The sequence below is a fragment of the Oryza glaberrima genome, chromosome 7 (assembly GCF_000147395.1).
Source record: "Oryza glaberrima chromosome 7, OglaRS2, whole genome shotgun sequence".
NCBI lineage: Eukaryota > Viridiplantae > Streptophyta > Magnoliopsida > Poales > Poaceae > Oryza > Oryza glaberrima.
Window position 1 is genome coordinate 9,619,349 of NC_068332.1, and position 22,940 is coordinate 9,642,288.

A 22,940-nucleotide genomic window follows, 5' to 3' on the forward strand; every position below is an offset into this window, starting at 1 on the left:
ACGGCGACGACGCACGACGGCTCGGCCACGGCGGAGCTCGGTTGCGGCGCAATGAGAAAGAGAGAAGATGAAGAAGATGAACAGAGAAAGAGAGGAAGAAGATGATCACAGAAAGGGAGATTGACAAGTGGGCCCATGGGCAAACTTGTCTTTAATCAAAGTTTCTCTCTCCGTTTCTACCGGAAATAATAAAATAATACGGCCGATGTCCGCCAGCTAATTACCACATTTTTACAGTGTCCACGAGCAAATACACGATCTTTGGGTGTCTCACAGCAAATACCGCAATCTTTCGGTGTCCTTTAGCAAATTTTGCCTTGAGTTGAGTTAAACATGGATTGATTTTAAAGTTCACCTGAGTATTTATACTCTCGTAGTTTTTGAAAAAGGTAGTTGTACAGTCATAAATCGCGTTACAAAAATATATTTCATTTTAATAAAAGTAAAACTCGAGAAATAACTATTTATCCGAGATTAAAGAAAAACAGTAATGCCGTGTACGAATTTGCTACCCCATTTCACAAATCAAAAGTGCAAAGCCATCAGAAGCATCACGCCGGCATCTGCAAGAGGTGCCCGTTTGTTATTCCCCCCGCAGAAACGGGGCGCATTTATTCATCCCCACCTTTGTTCATCAGTTCCGGCACGTGAAAGAAACCCAACCCCGGATGATCGTGCCCACATGCACGCTGTTCGTTCCGCTCCGTCCGTCCACACGCGCCGTCACGCGTACGACTCCGCGACTCGTCTCGGCCCCGGGCCCACCCGAGGAACGACCACCAAACGCGAGTTCGACCTACCCCACCCCGTGGGCCCCCACCCGCGCACCGCCTATATAATCCGCCAGCGAGCAAGCCAACGCGTTTCGCCGAAAATTCGGAAGCGCCAGAGATCTCTCCTAGCCTCGCCTCGCCTTCTTGCGCCGCAAGAAGAAGAAGAAAAAGAGGAGAAGAAAAAGCAGCAGCAAAGCAAGCCAGCCATGGCCGCCGCCGCCGCGTCCTCCGCCGCCTGGAAGAGGTGGATCCGCCCCGAGGTATGTAGTACTACGCGCGGCGCGCTCCGCCCTTCCTTGTATCGATCTCCCACGAGCGCGCTCTCCCGATCTGTCTGTTCGGCTTCCGATCGAGAGTCGACGAGATCTAGATTAATTCTCACGCTCTCCGCCATGTTTGGTTGCTGTGTGTAGGTGTACCCGCTCTTCCTCGCCACCGGCGTCGCCGTCTCCATCTGCGTCGGCCAGCTCGTCCGCAACATCACCGGCAACCCCGAAGTCAGGTAAGCACCCATGCGTATGCATCTTGGAGATGACGTAATCTGTGACGGGAACCAATCGTTTGCTTCGAGATGATGTGGTGGTGATTTGGGATGGGAAAAATCTGATGGATCTGTACCGGCCTGTAGGGTGTTGAAGGAGAAGAGGGCGGCCGGTGTGCTGGAGAACTTCGACGAGGGGAAGCGCTACTCGCAGCACGGCTTCAGGAAGTTCATCGACGGGAAGCGCCCCGAGATCATGCCCGGCATCAACAGCTTCTTCTCCGACCCGCCCAAGTACTAAGACCACACGGTTGGCTGGTGGGATTGATTGCCATATGCCACCGTTTTGCCGGAATTTCAATTCATATGCATGTTTCAACATGTTCAAATATTTGATTTGAGCGTATACAAATATTGGTCTCTGATCTGAATAATATTCATCAGACAAATGCGTATGCAGTTTTGACTTTTGATTGACGGAAAATTTAATGTTGCGTTGAATTGCGGTGTACCATTTCAATCCGGGTACGTCGTCTGTGCTTGTGTATGTTCGCCTATACCCCAGTCTCAGGTATATATGGGCACTTTTCACCGATAATCCGATATGAATCTACGGCACGGCACTCGGAGCCCTTGACGCCAATTTCTCTCCACTTCTTTGATTTGCCACACTCGAAGGGGAGAATATGAGAAGTGCACTATGCACTTGCTATTCATACGACTAGCGTACGTCTCATCTCATCATACTAGACTATTCACGTTACTCAGATTACTTCTATGTGGAGCTTTACAAACCGCGATAAAAAGCTAATTAAGGCCCTGTTTGAAAGATGTTATTTTGCTTTTGCCATTCCTTTTTCTCCTAACGTGAAAAGAACAAACAATGTCATTAGCGTATAGTTGACTACTACTATGAATTTGAGAAAAAAATGTTTATTTCTTTTTTTTAAAAAAAGAAATTCTTATATAAAAAGTTTTTTAAAAAAATTGTACATTTAATCGTTAGGAATCCTTTAAACGATTCTGCAGAGTGCAGCTGGACGTTGCAACAACTCTTTCGAACAAGCCCTAAATTCAAACACAATGACTTGCTAAGCATCAGCGAACTATTTTTCATTAAAAACAAACAAAGTTTTGAGCTTTCTATCTTTTTCTCTAGCAAGCTTTGTAATTAGCTCTGATGACTGTAGCAATGAGCAGTAGCTGGTTTAGGAAAGAGGAGTGGTAGAAGACCGGTGATGGGCATAGAGCAATGTGGCAGGAAGCATGTAATGGTTAGGAGATGGCAGGGGCTAGATCTAGTGGCGCTCTTCACTGGAGACAAGGGAGGCTGAAATTGTGATGGCATGTTGCTAGAGTTGGAAGATGATGACAACTCACTTGCGCCGTGTTTAGTTCCAAAGTTTTTCTTTAAACTTCCAACTTTTCCATCACATCAAAACTTTCTTACACACACAAACTTTCAATTTTTTCGTCACATTATTCCAATTTCAATCATACTTCCAATTTTGATGTGAACTAAACACAGCCTTGGAGTAAGTAGTGAATCCACTTAGGGCCCCTTTGAATCGTAGGAATGAAAAAACAGAGGAATAGGAAAAACACAGGATTTTGACAAGAATACAATTGTGAAACAGAGGATTGCAAAACACAGGAAAAACACAGGAATTGCCGTTTGATTGGACCACAGGAAAAACACAGGAATCAGATGAGAGAGATAGACTCAAAGGAAATGTTGAGGTTAGACCTCTTGCTAACTTTCCTCCAAAATGTGCATAGGATTACCCATTCCATAGGAATTTTAAAGGATTGGATAGGATTCAATCCTTTGTTTCCAATGCCTTCATAGGATTTTTTTTTCCATAGGATTGAAATCCTCCAAAATTCCTATATTTTTCCTACAAATCAAAGGGGCCCTTAAAGAAAGGTGAGGAGTGTTAGGGATGAGGGAACAAGTCCCTAGTGGAGATGGGGGAGAAATCGGGAGGTGACATGTGTAGCGAGAGGTTGAAGGGGATAAGACTACTTCCTAACACAAATATTGATCAAATATTAATGAGATCCTGGTCATAATTCAAAAACCAATTGATTCTTCTTTTAACAACATAAGTGAGTGACATAAAGAGTCCCTTAAAAACCATGATGACCGAGCGATTATCGATGAAAGGCAGTGAAATATCACTACTTTCTAGCTCGAATCTTGATGAGATCCTGGCCATAAAAAATCGATTGGTTTTTCTTTAACAAAACAAATGAGTGACTTACAGAGTCCCTTCAAAAAATATTTATACCAAAAATTATTTTTTTGATATTTTTTTCTAATTTTCACAGTCTTTCATCAACAACTGCTCGGTTATCATGGTTTTAATTATCAACGAAATTGCAAGGGATTGGTTTTCGGTGGAAAAATGATTTTCCATCAAAAGTAGATGATTTTTAATCCTTGGATTCTACCGAGATTCTTCTATTGTTGCTCCGTGTTTGCATCCAAGTCTGTGCGCTGGTTGAATGAGTTTTTATGTTGTTCCTCTCATGAGAGTCATGACTTACATCAACTATAGGAATGATGAAAAGAGATTAGTGGTAAAATTACGGTGTAATTACAATGTTTTACAATATATATAATTTTGTATAAATTATGTTGTAATTTTGAATTTAAGTCATTCGTTATTTTTTATCTCACTAGAAAAAAAATTACCCAACGGGTGAAGATAATTTTAAATGAAAATATATATTGTGTACTATCTTGCCTGCGAATAAGAATAAGCAGTAAAATATATGACACCTTGCGGGAACATAATAGTAATCATGGTCAGTGTCATATGTATCGTCTCTCGCATCGACAATAAACATATAAATCGGAAACAAGATATGAGTCACACTCGTATAACTTAGCTACTTATTAATACAACATTAGACATATACTTCTCAATTATTTATACAGTTATGGTTGTGTGTGCAAAATGTAAATGGTAAGTAGTGAGGAGTTTGATGAGGATTGAGCAATTTCATTTTTTTTTTACCTTTTTAGAATTGAAGAATATTCGTACTTTGAATGTCAACAAAATAAAATTCTTATGATCCAATTTTGACTATTAATTTCTTTGTGATACATTTGTAAATCCTAGGAAGATTCACTATGGGCCTGTTTAGATCCATTGGTAATTTTTTTCACCTTGTCACATCAAATATTTGGACACATGTATGAAATATTAAATATAGAAAAAAAAACTTATTACACAGGTTGCGTGTAAATTATAAGACGAATCTTTTAAGCCTAATTGCTCCATGATTTGACAATGTGGTGCTACAGTAAACATTTACCAATTCTTCTCGCAGTTTACAGGCAGAATCTATAATTTATTTTGTTATTAGACTACGTTTAATACTTCAAATATGTGTCTGTATATCTGATGTGACCGGACAAACATTTTCACCCCCGAACTAAATACAGCCTGTGTCAGAACCGCTCACCTCACTCTGATGGCCCACCAGAAATAGCTATGTGGATTGCTTGTGCGACAGGTTATCTAGGCATCAGGCCCAGGCGACTGGGGACGAACGAGGAGGGCGGCACTATGCGCGAGAGATAGTGTACGTACAATCGAGTTCGTTGGAGACTCAAATGTGGCCACCTGAGGTATAAAACAATCGGATACCGTTGCGACGGACAAAAAAAAATGAGTACAAAATGATGTTAAAATCAACTCAAACCAACACAGATCACATATCAAAATCTGAACAGAAATATATTTAATTTTTATAATAGTAAAAATTAATTAGTTTTTACGTAATTGATATGTTATAATGTACAAGCCACTACTAGTTGCTAATCAAGAGGTCTAAGCGGTCTGATCCAAGTCCAACGGTTCAAAATCTGCATGATTGGGGTTCCAAATCGGTCAATGTATGAGTAGGTTATGAAAAATTTAGGGACTAGCTATCCATCATGCGCCAGATTTTTGGGTCCAAATCACACAGATTTTAGATAGTTGGATTAGGCTCATTTGATCACTAGATTAGAAGAGTCTATACATGCATCAGCATATATTAATTATATATATTGCATGTATTTTATTTTTTAGATCTTTACATTGCAAAAAAAATTATAACCAACCCATCTACTAAAAGCTACAGTGTAATTTCACTATAGTTACACTGTAACTATAGTGTAATTACGGTGTAACTATATAAGTACACTTACATGTCATATCAATAGAATTTACAAATGTAATTTTAGTTATATAGTACTGTAAGTTTAGTAATTACACATGTAAGTTTAGTATTTGCACACTATAATTACACATTGTGGGGCATTGTTGCTATTTTTTTGTTGCATTGAGCCAATAAACCTAGTGAAAAAGATACTACATCATGTCAGGCTTAGAGTAAAATAAAACTCCTACCTCAGGGGACGGGTACCGAACACCCTATCTAACCCTACATCACAGCCTTGGTACAGATCTATACGTAATCCAACGGATGAAAATCTGACAAATTTTGACCGAGAAATCTGTCGCCAGATGCGTAGCAAATTCGAAAATTTATACTAAAAAAAAGGGAAATACACAGCACCTACGGAAATAGACCGAGTCAATACGTAACGGGCCATACCGACGAACCCTTCGGGTGGATGGGCCCGATTCACCCACGGCCCACAAAGCTGGGCAACCCAGTCAACCACTCGCGTCTGCCGTCTTTGCCCAGGTAGCAGCAGTAGTAGTACTAGTCAGGTTCCAGCGAAGGAACGCCAAACCAGCGGCAGCAACCACCTTTGGTTCGTCCCCAACGCCACGCCGCCACCAACCGCGCCGCCCACCGCCCACGACCTCCACGCCGCCGCCGCCGCCTCCGCCTCCGCCTCCCCCTGCCGCCGCGCGCCGCGGGTCACCCGCTGCCGCCCCCTGACACCGGTGCGTGCCCCGTGCCCCGTCGCCCGGTCCACCCTCTCCCTGCCGCCTCTCTCGCCATCTTCCGGTGGCTCGCCGCGACCAGCCCCTGCCTTTGGCCTCGGTTGGTTTGCCCCCCTCCCCCCTCTCCGGATTCGACGTACGGTTCGATCCTCTGCATTTCCTTTCTAGTTTGGGATTCTAGCGTCGTCTTGTACTGTAGCTCCGTCGCAAAATCCGGCACCGATTCGAGCAAAAGCTGGTGGTTCTGCGGGGGCGGAAGGGAGAAGGGTTTCGAGGTAGTTTTCTCGGGCGGGATGGGATTATTGGTTGGATTGCTTGTTGATCCTTGGCGCGATTTAGCGGCGAAGATAGCAGATCAGTTTGGTTTTGGGAGATGTATCATGAATGTAGTAGCAGCTTCGTTTCTCTGCAGTGTTGGGTTGTTTGCCAACAATTTCGCTGATCCTTCCCTTTGGGTATTGCAGGTTGGAGTGGCTGATTTGGTGCGATAACATCCCCAATCTTCAGCTTTGCGGTGTGGAACGGGAGCAAGCTGCAGCGCGGGAGCGGAATTAGGGTATGATATGTGGTAGTAGCTACTTTGTGAGGAGAAAGCACAAAGGGTGGTCACTGATTCAGGGTAGGTTTTTGAGATTGTATCTGGTGGTCACTGATTCGGGTGGCGTCAGCTATATTGGGTGATATTATGATGAAGCAAATATTTGGGCGGCGGAAGAATGCCAAGTCAGCTGATAAGGATTTCTTTTCTGGGACGAGCCCTTCCGTGTTGGACCAGGTTTCAGGTCTCGGAGTTGCTGATAGGGCCACGTCTAACTTGGGTAGCCAACCGCCAATTATCTCTAGTACTGGGCTCAGCTATGGGAGTGGAAACCGTGTAGAGAATCCAAACACAAGGACAAATGGCAATTTGTATTCTTCTAGCTTTCAACCGTTGCCGAGCTTTAAAGATGTGCCAAATTCGGAGAAACAGAATCTGCTGATCAGAAAGTTAAAATTGTGCTGCATTGTGTTTGACTTTACTGATCCGACAAAGAACATACAGGAGAAGGAAATGAAAAGCCAAACTCTGTTGGAAATTGTCGATTATGTTGTGTCTGCCACTGTTAAGTTTCCTGAAATAGTTATGCTGGAAATTACAAGAATGATTTCAGCAAACTTATTCAGGACACTAATTTCTCCACCCAGAGAGAAAAAGGTGCTTCAAGCTTTTGATTTAGAAGAGGATGAAGCAGTGATGGATCCTGCATGGTCACACTTGCAGATTGTCTATGAGTTGCTATTGAAATTTATCCAATCTCCAGAAACAGATGCCAAATTAGCTAAGAGATATATCGACCATTCCTTCATTTTAAGACTACTTGACATCTTTGACTCAGAAGACCCTAGGGAGAGGGAGTACTTAAAGATGACACTTCATCGTATCTATGGAAAGTTCATGGTGTATCGGCCATTTATTAGAAAAGCTATCAATAATATATTCTACCAGTTCATCTATGAAACTGAAAAACACAATGGCATAGCTGAGCTCTTGGAAATTTTAGGAAGTATCATCAATGGATTTGCTTTACCACTCAAGGAAGAGCATAAGTTGTTCCTGGTACGGACCTTAATTCCACTTCACAAGCCAAAGTGCATCGCACTGTACCATCAACAGTTGTCTTACAGCATCACACAGTTTGTTGAAAAAGATTGCAAGCTCGCAGATACTGTTATCAGAGGCCTCATAAAATACTGGCCTATCACAAACAGCACAAAGGAGGTGATGTTTTTGGGGGAATTGGAGGAGATACTCGATGCAACCCAACCTGCAGAGTTCCAAAAATGTATGGTTCCCCTTTTCCGCCAGATTGCATGCTGCCTTAATAGTTCTCACTTTCAGGTAATTTTTCTTACCATGCACTTGATGAATGTCACCTCTGTGCAATTCTGTTGCCTACTTTGCTAAAATTTGCATCGTAGTTGAAACAAGTACATCTTTGTCTGAAATATTATTGGTCTGCTAACTGTGGTTGTATTCATTGCTTCATAACATGTTTCTTCTGTTTATCTATATTTAGCAGTATTGTAAAGGTATAGCATTTGATTGCTTACATTCTAATCGGGATGCTGATGTATTTGGTAAAACTATATTCCTACGTCTTAATGAAAACTTGCCTTTTATGTTTTCTGCTGTGCCTTCTACCTTTTTTGTTGTATCTATTTGTTTGGGAAGAGTGATTTTTTTTTTGTTTCCTGAATTCTCTCCCTCTTTGCTCTTCCTTTAATGGACAACAGTAGTTTGGTGCTAGTAATTCTATTCTGTTGTATTGAGAAGACAAGCTTAAATGGTATGATAAACCTATTTTCTACTACTAAGTAGATTTCTGACCATTTTCTTGTGCTATTATTTTTTGCATTGTTTATTCAGGTGAACAGTATATTTACTTTTGGTTCCATGCATTTATAATCAACTTGGTATTTCTCTTTTCTCGATATATCTTTCCTAGAATGTTGTCCCACATAGCTAGCTAGTTTCTGCCATTGCCTGTTTGAGGGTGTTGTCATCTAATCATCATAAGCACTTGTTTTTTTTTTGTGAATTTGATGTTGGTTAAGTTTTAAGAATAAGAAACTATAACTTATTTCTTGTTTTCTGATTTACATATTTTTGTTGTGAATTTAGCTTTGATTGGCACATCATAATTATCATTTGTGTTTCAGGTAATATAGGTCTGTTGAGTTTTCTATGTATGAATTTATTAATCATATGTTCATGGTATTTCATAGTTCGGACAGTGGATATAAGCTGTATCGCATATCTCTATATCCTTTTTGTTTGCGCAAACTAACTCATCCTAAAATGATTAATTTAGCTTTTTTGTGATATGTCATAATAACAATGCAGAATAATGTATTCATTTTGAGGATCTGGAACTCGATGTGATTTGCTGTTAGTTATATATGACCTATTTTCTTAGGGCCCATTTGGTAGAGCTCCAACTCCTAAATTTTTCTTCAGGAGTTGGGCCTGGAGTGGAGTTGTGGAGCAACTTAAACCCAGAGTCGTGCCAAACAGGCACTTAGTTGTCCATCAGCGCCTCATCGGTTATTAGTTCATAGACACACTGAAAGGGAATTTTACATGGCAAATAAAGTACTCTTGGGGGTTAGTAAATTGAACATCCATGGTTTTTCAACTGAAAACTCTTTTGCTAGGGGTGGAAGATGTGCTATGTTTTCTTTGCTGATTAGCATGCAAGCATATTAACCTTTGCCAGCATCACAAAATTAATCTGGCAATTTCCGGATCGGATGTAGGGGCAATTAATGATTTACCACTGCATTACCAGATCTTGTAGAAACAAGAAAATTGACTCTGGTGATCACAACTCATGGTGATGTTGGGTCATGTACATCCAATTAGAATTATAACTTTCTTCAGTTAGAAACTTAGAATTTGTGCACTTTTGTTAACTGTCTCCTGTTGCGGTCATTCTCACCTTGTCCAGTTTTAGTGTTCCCAATGTAGATCTTCCTGCTTTCATGGATGTGCTGTGTTTGTTGCTACCCTAGTGTTGCCTATTTGTGTTTATAATTGATCATGATGCATGATGTGTTAGTTTAATGATTATAGTCCAATATTTGTATGATCTGTATGTCATTTTCTGTTTGTTTTCTTATATCATGATAGTAGCACAAATTCACTAATAGTAAATGTGTATATTCTCCTTGTAGGTTGCCGAGAGGGCATTGTTTTTGTGGAACAACGACCACATTGAGAATTTAATTAGACAAAACAGTAAGGTGATATTGCCTATCATCTTTTCTGCACTGGAGAAAAATGTAATTGAGCACTGGAACCAGGCTGTCAAAAGTCTCTCTCTTAACGTACAAAAGTTATTCTCTGATCGTGACCCTGAACTTTACAAAGAATGTTTGAGGAAGTATGAGGAAAACAAAGCTAAAGAAAAGGAGCATAAATTGAAGCAAGAATCTGTATGGAAACGCCTAGAAGAGGTTGCATCAGCAAAAGCCACGAGTGGCGAGGCCGTCCTCATCTCTCCATCCCTTGCTCGCACATCATCACTTGTGTAGGAACTTTGTTAAAGGTAAGCATTTTTGCTATTTCTATCGTGGTCGGGTCAATCTCAGCAATTTTTATATTTCTAGCTGTTCATGCAAGTTATCATATCTTCATCCTTTTTATTGTCAGGTCTTGGAGAATCATGAGATACTGTACAGGATTGAATGTATATACAAGGTCTATGAAGGTGTGCAAATGAAGGGGGGAAAAATTCTGAGAAGGCCAGTTGGGTCAGTTAGACTAGCTTTCATTTTTGTAAATCAGATGTCTTGGGACTCCTGGCTTATTTTGTTACTTGTAGTTTGCTATGGCGAATGGTTAATCTGCCAAAAAGGGATCCTGTGTCTTTCTTTGCTTGTTTAGTTAAATATATAGGCCCTCAGGATTGTAAATGGAAGCAAATCTAGTACTCTCTGAGGGAGTGTTTGTCATAAAATGGGGGTATAGTTTATCGCTTTGTGATTATCATTCAAGTAATTTCCTCAGTCGGCACGTGAAAAACGGCGTAGGTTGTCTAACCCTAAACCCTATTTTAAATTTCAATAGGTCATGCCTGTGTCATTTGCAAAAGGTAACGGAATAGGGGTCTGGGAAGATTCAGGTCTAATGCTATTTCTGATACACTGTTTCGCAGAATAATTTGATTCATGTGAAAGGATTGATCCGGTCTTACATTGTGCTTGATCGGGTTTATAAATCGTTATGTAATTCCTCCGTTTCACAATGTAAGTCATTCTAGTATTTTCCACGTTCATATTAATGTTAATGAATTTAGATAGATATATATGTCTAGCAGTGGCGGAGTTAGGATGAAATTATAGCGGGGCTAAACCAAAATGACCAAAAGCAACTAAGAGAGATTTAGGGTTGGGTTAGGAATTTTTGGGCCTTTTTAGCCTTTTGGGTCTTCTAACAACCTTAAACAAAGTCTATATTAGCTCCTCATATATAAATATATGGATTATAATTTTAGGGGGTATTATGGGGGCTCTAATAGTCTATTAGGGGGTAGGGGTAGGAGGGACTAAAGACCGCCCCCACGTTGTCTTCGCCCCTGATGTTTAGATTTTTTTTAACATCAATATAAATATAGAAAATAATAGAATAACTTACATTGTAAAAAGGAGGAACTACCTCCGAAAATTTCATGTGAAAGGATTGTGCTATGTTATGGTTCTTCAGAGCAAGAGCTTAATTAACTAGCTAGGGTGTTACGGTTAGGGGTGGTAATTGGCCAGGGCTCACCGGCCCTTTGACAATCCAAATCAGCTCTTAAATATTTTAGCTAAAAAATTTATTGAATTTCTGCCTAACATTGTTTAACCTAACTCTTATATTTTATAGGCCAAAAGTTTAAGATCATTACTACCTCTAGGTACGGTACGGTTCAAGATATTTATTGCAAGTTTGAAAAGCTACAAGTTCGATAACAAAGTTGGTTAACTGTATCAAGACTCATATTTTATTGATATTATCTCTAGTATACTAATCCTATCACTCCATACTAATACTCCCTCCATCTATTTTTCTATATATATATATATATAGAACTACTATATGGCGCTAGAGGCGCCACGTATTAGATGGTGCCTGACACAATCAACCCCCCTGCCCTACCCCCACGCACATTCAATTTAAACAGACCACATAGTTAAATTTTAATTCAGCGACCTACCACCCCGCACCCCCACGTGAACTCGATCTGGTGCAAGCTACACAGTTAACTGTTAACTCAACCACCCACCTCCACGCGCAAGTTAAATTTTAACTCAGCGACCCACAACCCAACCCATCCCCGACATACACTCGATCTGATGCATACCACACAGTTAATTTTTAACTCGACATATTGTGTCTATCTGGTATATATATTACGGATTCCCATTGTACAAATCGTCCACCCACTCTTTCCTCTTCCTCTCCACATTTTACGGATCAGCGACGACTTGTGGTTCCTTGTGCAGAGGAGGAACGGCGACGGCGATTAGGGGATGAGGAGTGGTGGCGAGGTGGTTCCGGTGATGGCTTGGCGATGAGGAGGAGCGGTGGCAGTTCGGGGATGAGGAGGACCGGCGTCGAGGAGGAGCGGCGGTGGTGGTTCGGGGATGAGGAGGAGTGACGAGGAGGAAGGGCGGTGGATCCGGTGGCGCTGAGGTGTGTGGATGGCGCGATGGTGGCATGTGCGGCGTCGACGGGTGACTGTGGGTGGGAGGCGATGCGGCGGCGGATCAGGCTGCCGCTCTGCGCCCTATGCGCGCGGATCCGACTATGGCAGCGCGGATCCGGCACGGTTGCGGGTGGCGCGTCCGCGGATCCGGCGCCCCCTTCCTCCCGCGTGGATCCTGCACGGGTGAAGACTATGGGCAGGAGGCGAGATGGCGGCGACCTTCACGGCGGTGAGCTTGTCCTCCGGATCCATGGAGTAGTGGCGGGCATCCATGGAGACGGTGGCACCGAGCATGCCTCCCTCCGAGTTTTCCATTTTCATCTTCTTCACCGGCGGAAGGAGCGACCACCGCCCGTTGTTTCCGTTCTCAATCTGGAAACCACCGAGAGCCACCTTTTTTCCATTTGACGGATCCAGAAGGAGAAGAAAGCTGCCAGGATCAACAACACCATCAATCAATTATTTTTCCTGATTTTGGTTGGACGTTATCCTGTTATTTGATCTCACCGATATGTTATTGCATTATTTGTGTGTAATTAGTTTCTAATACATGTGATTCCTATATGATTAGATGCATCCGGACATCTTACAAAAGAATTGCAATCTACATATCAGTATATTGACAATTAAAAAATTACTATATGTAATGTTTGGAGTAAAATATTTACTATTTGTAATTTGTCAGTAAAAGTAACTAAATGATGTACGATAGTTGAATCTGACCATACCTAAAAGAAAAATCCCATTCCCTGTGGAGAGAAAACTAGATTTAGGTGTACAAGCATTATTTTCGGATCTAGGACTCTGTTCATTATCCACAACAACAGGAATCGCATGAAAAAAAAATTCCACTTATTCTGGGGCCTCCTCTAACAGCTTATTGAATTAACGCCAAATCAATGCACGCTAGGATTTCACAGTTTTTTGACCGGCGGATCCGGCGACATGGAGTTGATTTCTATCCGGTGAATTAATCATCAGTTAATTTCCATCGACGTAATTTCCGGGGAGATGTGCATCAAAACAATAAATAATAAAGTGTGAATTACATCACACATCGCCACCACCGCCTAATGTCTCAAAATTTTTCATCTACTCATACCAGTTTACGATAAGTTAAAATTTAACTCATATTCCTTGTTATCAGAAACAACACACATCCATAAAAAAAGAATCTGCAAAATAGCTGTGTTATTTTTCATCAGCGATCATCGTCTACCAGTAAATTTTTAACTACATAACCACCAACCTGTAATTTTAAGTTAATGACGGCTCATTCATACAGCCGGAATATAGGTAAAATTTTAACTCAACAACGAAATCGCCCTAGCGCATCACCCAACATAGTATTAGTTAAAATTTAACTTCACATTCGTCTTTGTTTGGTCCAGCGGGCGAGGGTTCGTTGCTTCACGTTGCGCCACATTTTCCGCAAGTTATTTTTTAACTCCATAGTCCGTTAGTTTGGTTTGGTGGGCAGTCTTTTATTTTGTGCCACAATTTCCGCCAATTAAATTTTAACTCCCCAGTACCTTGGATAGATTTGGTGGGCTGACATCTCCTCGTTGTGTGTGGCGCCATTTTGTTCCGTGCCGCTGGGTAGCGCCACTGTATATATATATATATATATATATATATATATATATATATATATATATATATATATATATATATATATATATATATATTAATCCCAATACTCTATACAATTTTATTTTATTCGTTTACTCTTAATATACTATTTGCACCCAAGTTCAAGTTGCCTCTTGTATGAGAAATAACTCATCTCTTTCCCCACTTCTCTTCATCTTATCATCCAAATTTAAGTGGCACCGTCAATCATCCGAGTCTTATCACACTTACTCTTAGGACGTGCTGGGTTGTTTGGATGCCTCATTGATGCTCATTTGCTTGTCCTAGATTTGGTTGCCCTGGTTGGGCGATACAAATGATCTTACTTGATGTACATGTTTGTTGATCAACCTGGATGACAGGGTTGGTGGGATTGTTAGATGCAGTAAATCTAGTTTGGTTAGCAAGATATACCCTAAATTTAATTACCTCTTCTTTTGCATGGGGTGGTTACCACTTTCCACACAGTTTATGGATGAAAAATTTTAAGCCCCTAGTGAATTTACCCATGAAGCTTGGAGATATTTTTTAAGTCCAATCAACTCAATTTGCCAATGAACTTGCTCATCTTTAAAAACTGTTGTAAGAGGTGCGTAGATTTTTACTATTGAACCTAGTGCAATGTATTCTAGGACTATAGTTTATAGTTATACTTCTTTCAGTGAAGATGGAGTACATTGGTAAACCTTATTGCGAGAGAGTTGGAGACAGGCATCATGAGGGAGAGGGCAAACTCTAGCTTTTTGTGTGAGGAGATAAATGAGGGTGGCAGGGAGGTTACCCTAGAGCTCGCCCTTTGAAAGCGTGCACCCCTTGGGCCTAGGTGAGTTGTGAAGTTCTAACCTTTGCTGCATTTCTGCTGGGTGTGGCTTGGCATGAAAATTTTTATTGGTTCAGGGCTGTACCTACAAATTGAAGGCCCTGGTGCTAAACCTATAATAAGGTACTTTATTTAGAAGAGGGTTATATTATTAGGATATTCTATCATTAGCTACATATCTTTATTTCTGTTATATACACAAAGAAACCTAAAAATTTTAGCCCTTAGTTCGCAATCTGATTAATTCTAGTGTTTTTGGTTAGGTTATAGTCCATTCGACTCGTGCTTAATTAGTAGTTGTTAATCTTAGTTGTTCCTTAGTGTGAACTTTGTGCCTACTTTCAACCCATGATTTATAGTGATAGGGCTTTCTGTTGAGGGTCATTTATCAATAGAGATGCTAATTAGGTTTAGCCATGTGGCTTCGCAGTGGATCCAAGGATGAGTTTGAACTAAAATCAAAACTTGAAGGACTATGATGGATAAATTGAAACGCCATGTACCAAAATTGATCCTTTTGTGAAATTTAGAGGACTGATTTGGATATTCATCCTTTTCTTGGAAGTATGTAATATATTTCTCATATAATTAAATGCCTAGTAATATTAAATGTTGGTAGGGATTTCTATGGTGGTGGGATCCATCTGTATTAATTGCAAATCCTTCAATTTCTCCCTATATAAGCAATCCATGTTCTAAATTTCTAAAATGATTTCACAATCGTAGTTTGTTCTGACAATGGACAATCCTAACCGTGGTCATGAACATGCCCATCAGCCTTCAGGCAACAAACCAATGTTTCTTCCTATACTTCCCCAACTGATCTAGTTTTAGGTAACCATGTGAATGGATCTGATTGGGTGAACTCGTCACTTTCGGTCTTTCTTGAACAACATCGTCTTCAACTTGATCGTGCTCTACAAACCCATGTAAGTTTTGTTTGTTCGCTGCTCTAGATCTAATTTTATAATGAAGTTTCCTAACTTATGTGCCTTTTTCATTTCTCGCTGAAAAAAAAGATCCAACATGAACAATTTTGATTATCTTTACATCATCAGATATCTTTGCACAATGCAACTCTATCAGCCATTGTGGACTCTATGATTACCACCGCACTAAAGGAAAAGGATGAAGAGATAGCTCGTTTACACATAATGTTGAACCAATTGCAAGAGTTGATAATAAATATAGAGTAGGTCATAGATGATTCAATTCGTTTTGCCGAGCAAAGCATTTGGATAAAATGGATGATATATGCTCAAGTGGTTCATCTAATGAAATAGAACATACAAGCCAAAAAGATAGCTGCTTTGGAGGGAGCACAGCCCATCCTGGTCTGCAAGCTCTACAATTCTCATGGTGTTTGTATGCTTATCCTACCATGTTTGCACCTTTGTGCAAGCAAGGCATGCGGAAACCATCTTTCTACATGTCCTATCTTCTTGTTCTCCAAAGGAAAACTCTATACATACGAACAATTTGTTACGAAATAGGTACGAAGAGTGACTACGAGCTGCTTCTTCAGCCTGTATGTTATAATCTTCTCATTAGTACTTAAGCCCATAACTAATAAAGGCCCATGTGCATCTACGTGGTGACGTGGTCCTGTCATTTTGTCAGCGATTCCCTTCAAAGCTAACCTCCTCCTTATCTTTTCACGATCTTTAAGTAATATGATTTGATCTCCATGGCTCAACAAAAAAAAAAAACTCAATCTCCAATAATCCCTTGATGAGCGTCCTGACCAGGTATGTCCCTGCATATGTTTTGAGTTCCATCTATATCAAATACTGTATTTCTTATGCCGTAGATCAAATATATTGCACATTCCTTGATGCTTCAACCTTCATAATTGGAAATTGCATTTTAGGACTAAAATAGCATTTTAAGAACCCTTGCATTGTCTGCTTATGAGGTAATACGGCAATTCAATTAACTTATGGTGTTGGTATCATTAATTTCATAGTAAGTCAATGCCACAATAAAAGATATTTACTGTATATGTTCTTCGTAGGGAGTCCCCAGAGAATCTTTCATGGGCTCTTAGTGTTCTGGTGTCCCCGAAGTTTATGTAGGGAGTTTTTCGTGCGCGCTTCATAATAGTTTCTTCGTGTGTATAGCAGAGTTCTTCTCCAAAAGATGGTCTTCTTGAGGTTCACTTTGGTTGAGAAGATAGCCGTAACAAAATAAACAAAACTTGTGTGAAGGGACCATATAAGAGAAGATAACCTTCCATTTTTTGCAGAAGATGATGTTACCTACATGAGCTCATTGTGCTAGCTCCTTATGGTCCTTGGAGTCTGTAGTGTTTCCTATAGATGCCATTTCATTTTGGTTTTATTTCTTACCTTAATATATTTTATTTTGTCATCAATATATTGTACCAGTATTTGTCGATACGATTAAGGCGCATGTTTCGTAGTTAATTCTGAACCGAATTTAACAATAATTCACCCTACTAACATACCAACAAATCCAAATCAATCAAGGACAAAGATACGAAACAACATTAAAAACCCACTACAATATTTCCCCAAAAATTAGACGTTGTTTCACCTGTTTATACGAAAATGTTTCAATACTTGAAAAAAAATGTCTCAGCATTTAAAACGATGAAACATAATCGAATCACACTTGAAACATTCCGCTACAACATATGAACATTGATTTTGAACCATTGAACAAACCCGTGGACATCAAAGATGAAAACATGAAACACTATCAAAATATCCATTACAACATTTTATCCAATCACAAAGAAACATCACAAATCCACTAGCTGAAACATACACACAACAACAACCTGGTTTGGACTGCATCTTCCTCCTCTCCGGCGAAAACAGGGTTGCCAAGGGCCACCGCTCGGTGCTCTCCTCCGGTCTTCGTGGGCCCGTAGCGTAGCGGGAGAAGAGGATACGACCGTCGAGGATGTCGCAGTGGTGCCAGAGATCAGGGACGATGGGAAGAAGGGGCATGTGAAGTCGACGATGTCGCGGGCGGCGACGGTAGCGTAGGGGTGGGGTGGCTCCGCGGGGACGAAGCTGCCATCAACGTCTAGGAAGCTGAGCAATGGTGGTAGGTGGTTGATGGCGCGGATCCGATGGAGGAAGGTGGGCTCGGTGTTGACACAACGGAAGCTGGCGTAGGCTGTGGCGGTGCGTGCGAGGTCGGTTGGGGAGATGAGGCGACACGGGCGAGGTCAGCGGGGGAAAGGAGGTGGCGCGGGTGAGGTCGGCGTTGGAGAGAAGGCGATGCAGAATGAGTGGCTGAGAAGGTGCTTGATATTTCATTAGGCATCGGGCGCCCGAGCCTAATCATTTTCGGATGCATTACCTTGTCCAATGGCTGGTGCAGTACATGCTAATTGTAGATTTATAGTTAGTTACACGATTCATGAATATGGATTCAGTTTTGTGAATACCAGTACGAGTTTTGACATTTTTAGTTTAGCTAAAACATTGGTGCTCAGTGGAGCATAGCTTGCTGATTGAATTTGGTCATACAGCTTTCAACTCCAATCTCTTCACGGCATGTTGCACCTTGTGTTTTATTGGGTTCTGATGACCAAAAACACTGCGTCATCCGTTTTAACATAGTTGGTATTGTTTAACGGTTTTGCTATTTCACTTGCGACATATTTTTAGGCTTCTATCTTTCACTTTTTCATTCTTAGGATTCATATTTTTAAATATCCAACTTGTAGTTTCTTAATATTCAAAGGGGGAGTAATATAAATCTGAAAAGAAGTAAGTTCTCTTTAGTCTTTCCTTTCCTCATTTACTGAGATAATTTTTATTGGTTTTAAGTCGAACATGTTGTCATCTCCAAAATGAGGCCCTAAAGCCGAAAGCCCAAGGCCCAAGGCCCAAACCACCAATGGCGGTGGTGAAGCAGTCCGACGACCCGCTGGGCGACTTCCGGCAGTTTGAGCGAGCCAGGCGCCGACGTGGTCCTACCACTCCTCGGCGGGTTCCCCTTCGTCGCCGCATCGACGCTACTACAAGATCGTGGTTGGGCCCTCGGTGACGACGGCGAAAGCTCCCCTGCTCCCACGCCGCCGTCGCCGCCGCCGCCTTGCTCCCCTGCTCCCGCATCATCGTCGCCGTCGCCGCCGCCGCCGCCGCCGCGACGTCGCCGGCCGCCGGACCTACTTTCCCGCATCGCCCCGTCGGCCGGCGGCCCGGTCTGCCCAGAGCACCAAACGATAAGAGTGAGAGAGAGAGGAGAAAGGGAGAAGAGGAGAGAGGGTGATGACGTGGCAGCTGACATGTGGGGCCTATGTGGGTCCCACGCTGACTCAGCCACCACGTTGGATAAAACCGGGTTGAAAACTACCAGGGGACCTCGGGTGACCGGTTTTGTATAGTTGAGGGATTCTATATATCTGGTTTTGTGGTTGGAGGATGTTTTTTATCTCAATGACAAGTTGAGGGACCTTCGGTGCACTTTTTCCTTCGCTAGCCACCTAGCTCACCGAACGGCCGAACCCACCAATCTCCATCGCTGCCTATCCACTCCATCCCCTCTTGCTACACTGCTCCGGCCATGGCCATCGCCGCCATCACGGGCGGAGGACGGCGCCCTCCCTGCCGCCGAGGGCCGGCCGCCGTGGCCCCACCCGCGAGGTTCTCCTGCCGCTGCGGCACCCACCCTGGTAAGAACAGCGGGGAGAGAGAGAGAGAGCGCTTCCAAGAAATGATATCTTTCCTACTCCTTCCAATGTTCTGTAGTTGTTTGTTATAGTATGTTTTGTTTATTTTTTCTCTCTTGTTTTATGTGACTGAAGTGGCACTAGCATACACATCTTGGCAAGCTTTCAGTCTGAATTTTAGTCTCCTCTTCTCTGATTCTGCGAGTGAAGTGGTGGCACAGCATAGACACATATTTGCGAGATTTGAGTCTCAGTTTAGTCCTAATTTAACCACGAGGTATAATCTTGCTTAGCTCAGTTTTCGCATAAGTGTACTAATCTTGATCTGAGTGGAAAAATTGGCAAGGAAAAAGGCACTCACAAAGTCTGAACACTAACTGTAGCTTGTAGTGGTTCTGTTCAAGTTCAAGTTCAAGTTTCATATTCATGTCAAATTTCCACCGCCAATATTGATTGATGTGATGTGATGCTTTTACATCTTTGCATCACTTCTCTAGACGCTTGACGGCTTGATCAAGTGTTCTTGGTCACAGTTTTGGCCATTCATCATTGTTTCTTGCGCGATGTGCGACCTCCCTAACTCTTTTACTAATTCCTGAAAAACACTGCCTTGTGAATTGCGTTGCTGCTTCCTTGACGTGTATTAGTCTCAATTCTGTCAATACTGAGCTTCTTTTTTCTTGTTCATTTTTGGAAGAACATCTGCGTAGTTCAGTTATGAAATAGGGACACCATTGTCAGTTTGTTGCTGCAATTCTAATTTGATGGGAAATTTTCCTCGTGGTTATGATATTCTTCTCTTCTGAATGTGTTCTCCACATGGTTATAATGTACTTCATTTCTGAATGGAATTTCCACAATGTTATTATTGACCTTTTTTTTTCAGAATAAAATTTCCACATGAATGTATAGCCCACCCTGCTTGTGATTGAAATTTGATGAAAAGACTCTTAACACGCACGCTTTAGTTCCGAATGCAAGTAACAATGACTGAGAATTACTGGAGTACCATTTTTTGTGGTTCACTGACCAGGACAATTTCAGCATTCGCAGTTAAGATGGGCTGTTACAGCTCATCAGTTGGACTAAGTAGACTGATTATCATCATCATCGGGGGATTTGCAATTATGACACTGCAAACATTAACCTTTGCTATAATGACACTGGACCCACATTTCATTGACATAGATGGACCCATTTGTCATCCACTCGGAGTGTCAAAACAGCAAAGCCCCAATGTTTACAGTCCCAATATTGCAATTTTCTTTTTGTGTTCATTAAAGGAAGAGCCTACATGTTTGAAAGTCGATGCTCAAGAGCAAGACTCCATTAACCGTATCGCGACGCCGTCTGTGTTAGGCTGTACATCCTAAGATGCAAGCTGTACTCTGACAGTTTCTGTGTTGCCCTACATCCTAGACTCCTAGTGATGAAAATCATGTATAACCTTCGCTGAAATGTTCAAACGGTCGAACCATAATAATCTTAGAGTTTCCAGCTAGCGTGGTTCTGTCGGAAACTTATTCAATTATGCATACTATTTTCTTCCATACTTCCTACAACGATTTTGCACACTGTTGTGTAGGATAGGATTGGTGGAAACAATTAACATTGGTTATCTTTAAGCAATGGTGGCAATGCTAAGATGCTTATTTTCTTTTTGGTGACTCTGTGTTGTACAGTTTTTTTTCATATTTTTTTCTTTTTCTTAATAGAATGAAGTGCAGTCCTCCTATGTTTTCGAGAAAAAGAAAATCTTCAAGCAGACACATAAGAAGATTGGTGATATGACATAAGTCACTATGCTATGCCTGTCGGAAGCAAGGTGCATTGTGAATTTTTCATACTAGCTGTAACAGCTACATGTTTTAATTACTGCATACTAAAAATGCAGAGAGTAAACAGTTGAACTGTTGTACCATGTAGTAACTTGTCTAGAACCTTGTTCTTGATGTCGTTGCTGTGTCCGAAACTTTGCTTGTGCTAGCTTGTATCTACATTTTTCTCAAATTGGCTTCAGTACAAAATGAAGCTATCCCAAAATTTTAGAATTATGAATGTGATTATCCTTGCCTTGATCACTACTACTATATGTCATCATAAAATCATTTTTTTTTCTTTTGGAAACTGCAACCAAACTAAATATTTTTGCAGTTCCCAGGAGGAATGTACTATCCACAATGCTATCCACTTCAACAGTCATCCTCTTCGGATCAAAACAAATCACACTAGCGGAGATAACCGGTGCCACATTCAGGGAGTACATGACACATTTGATGGCTACTCCTTCCTCTACCCTAAAAGCTGGATCCAGGTCCGAGGAGCCGGTGCCGACATATTCTTCAGAGACCCTTTTGTCCTTGATGAGAACATGTCAGTCGAGATATCGTCTCCTTCGTCGTCAAAGTATGTGACGGTTGAAGATCTTGGCCCCCCTGAGAAGGCTGCAGAGAGAGTGCTGCAACAGTACTTGACAGAGTTCATGTCGACCAGGCTGGGCGTTCGACGAACCTCGAACATCCTATCAGCATCATCGAAGGTTGCTGACGATGGCAAGTTCTACTATGAAGTTGAGGTGAATCAAACAGATTATACAAATTCCATTCATAATGCACAAAATCAACCTGCAAAGTTCATTTGTTTTTCCCACTTTTTGTTCAGAGGTGCTTGAAATCAACACAAAACCTGCATGAACATTCAGACAACTGTTTTTGCAGGTGAACATAAAGTCTTTTGCCAGCAACACGAGCTGGCGGTGATGCCGCAAGACAGGGTGCAGCGGCTGGAGTGGGACCGGCGCTACCTGTCGGTGCTCGGTGTCGAGAACAAGCGGCTGTACGAGCTCCGGCTGCAGTCGCCAGAGCAGGTGTTCAAGGAGGAAGAAGGTGACCTGAGGAGAGTCATGGACTCTTTCAGGGTCAACAAGACGGTATAGCAGTAAAGATGCAGATGGAGCACAGCAGGTAGTGCTTTATCTAGTTGAGAACAGAATTTTTTGTATAGCAGATTATTTATTCCCTTCATTATTGTTTCACTTTTTTTTTGTTATCTTGTATAATATTATCATATACAGTACCTTGTGTGTAAGATTTTATATAGTACCTTTGTAAGGTTCTCTGGTGAGAAGAGCAAAAAGATCCAAAACAAGCAAAATTCATGTCAAAGTCTGGCAAATAAGTAACTTGGGACTTGGGAGCTGGGCTCAAGTGAAATCTACAATATTCTTGTAAGCTTTCATACATAACAAGACACACCAAAAGGTTTGTAAGCGTACGAGCTTGTTAATTGGTTCTAATGTGCTGCCGTATCTGGTTAGATTGCATCCTGTCCTATGGCTATGAATGCCAAGGAGAAGTTTAAACTTTACAAGAACGAGAGCTAATCCTTGTGACACCTCCCTCCAAATGCGCCTGACAACATATCAAAACATTTGCATAGTA

General features: G+C 41.5%; 2 protein-coding genes and 1 pseudogene across 5 annotated transcripts; all 3 read left to right on the forward strand.

The window, feature by feature from the left end:
• The first annotated feature begins 872 nt into the window (after positions 1-872).
• On the forward strand, positions 873-1,725 carry LOC127779545 (uncharacterized). Its single transcript, XM_052306351.1, has 3 exons — positions 873-1,033; positions 1,187-1,275; positions 1,402-1,725. Exons 1-3 carry the CDS (start codon positions 980-982, stop codon positions 1,553-1,555), a joined length of 297 nt encoding a protein of 98 aa, XP_052162311.1. The 5' UTR covers positions 873-979; the 3' UTR covers positions 1,556-1,725.
• Positions 1,726-6,004: 4,279 nt separating this feature from the next.
• LOC127779544 (serine/threonine protein phosphatase 2A 57 kDa regulatory subunit B' theta isoform-like) lies at positions 6,005-10,687 on the forward strand. 4 transcript variants are annotated; one of them, XM_052306347.1, is made up of 4 exons: positions 6,005-6,303; positions 6,632-8,046; positions 9,882-10,255; positions 10,360-10,687. In XM_052306347.1, exons 2-3 carry the CDS (start codon positions 6,853-6,855, stop codon positions 10,239-10,241), a joined length of 1,554 nt encoding a protein of 517 aa, XP_052162307.1. In that variant the 5' UTR covers positions 6,005-6,303; positions 6,632-6,852; the 3' UTR covers positions 10,242-10,255; positions 10,360-10,687. The 4 variants fall into 4 exon arrangements, with proteins under 4 accessions (XP_052162307.1, XP_052162308.1, XP_052162310.1 ...); XM_052306348.1 differs by having other exon boundaries at positions 6,005-6,267; XM_052306350.1 differs by having other exon boundaries at positions 6,005-6,167.
• Positions 10,688-19,316: 8,629 nt separating this feature from the next.
• Positions 19,317-22,795, forward strand: LOC127778760 (psbP domain-containing protein 1, chloroplastic-like; annotated as a pseudogene).
• Positions 22,796-22,940: the final 145 nt, after the last annotated feature.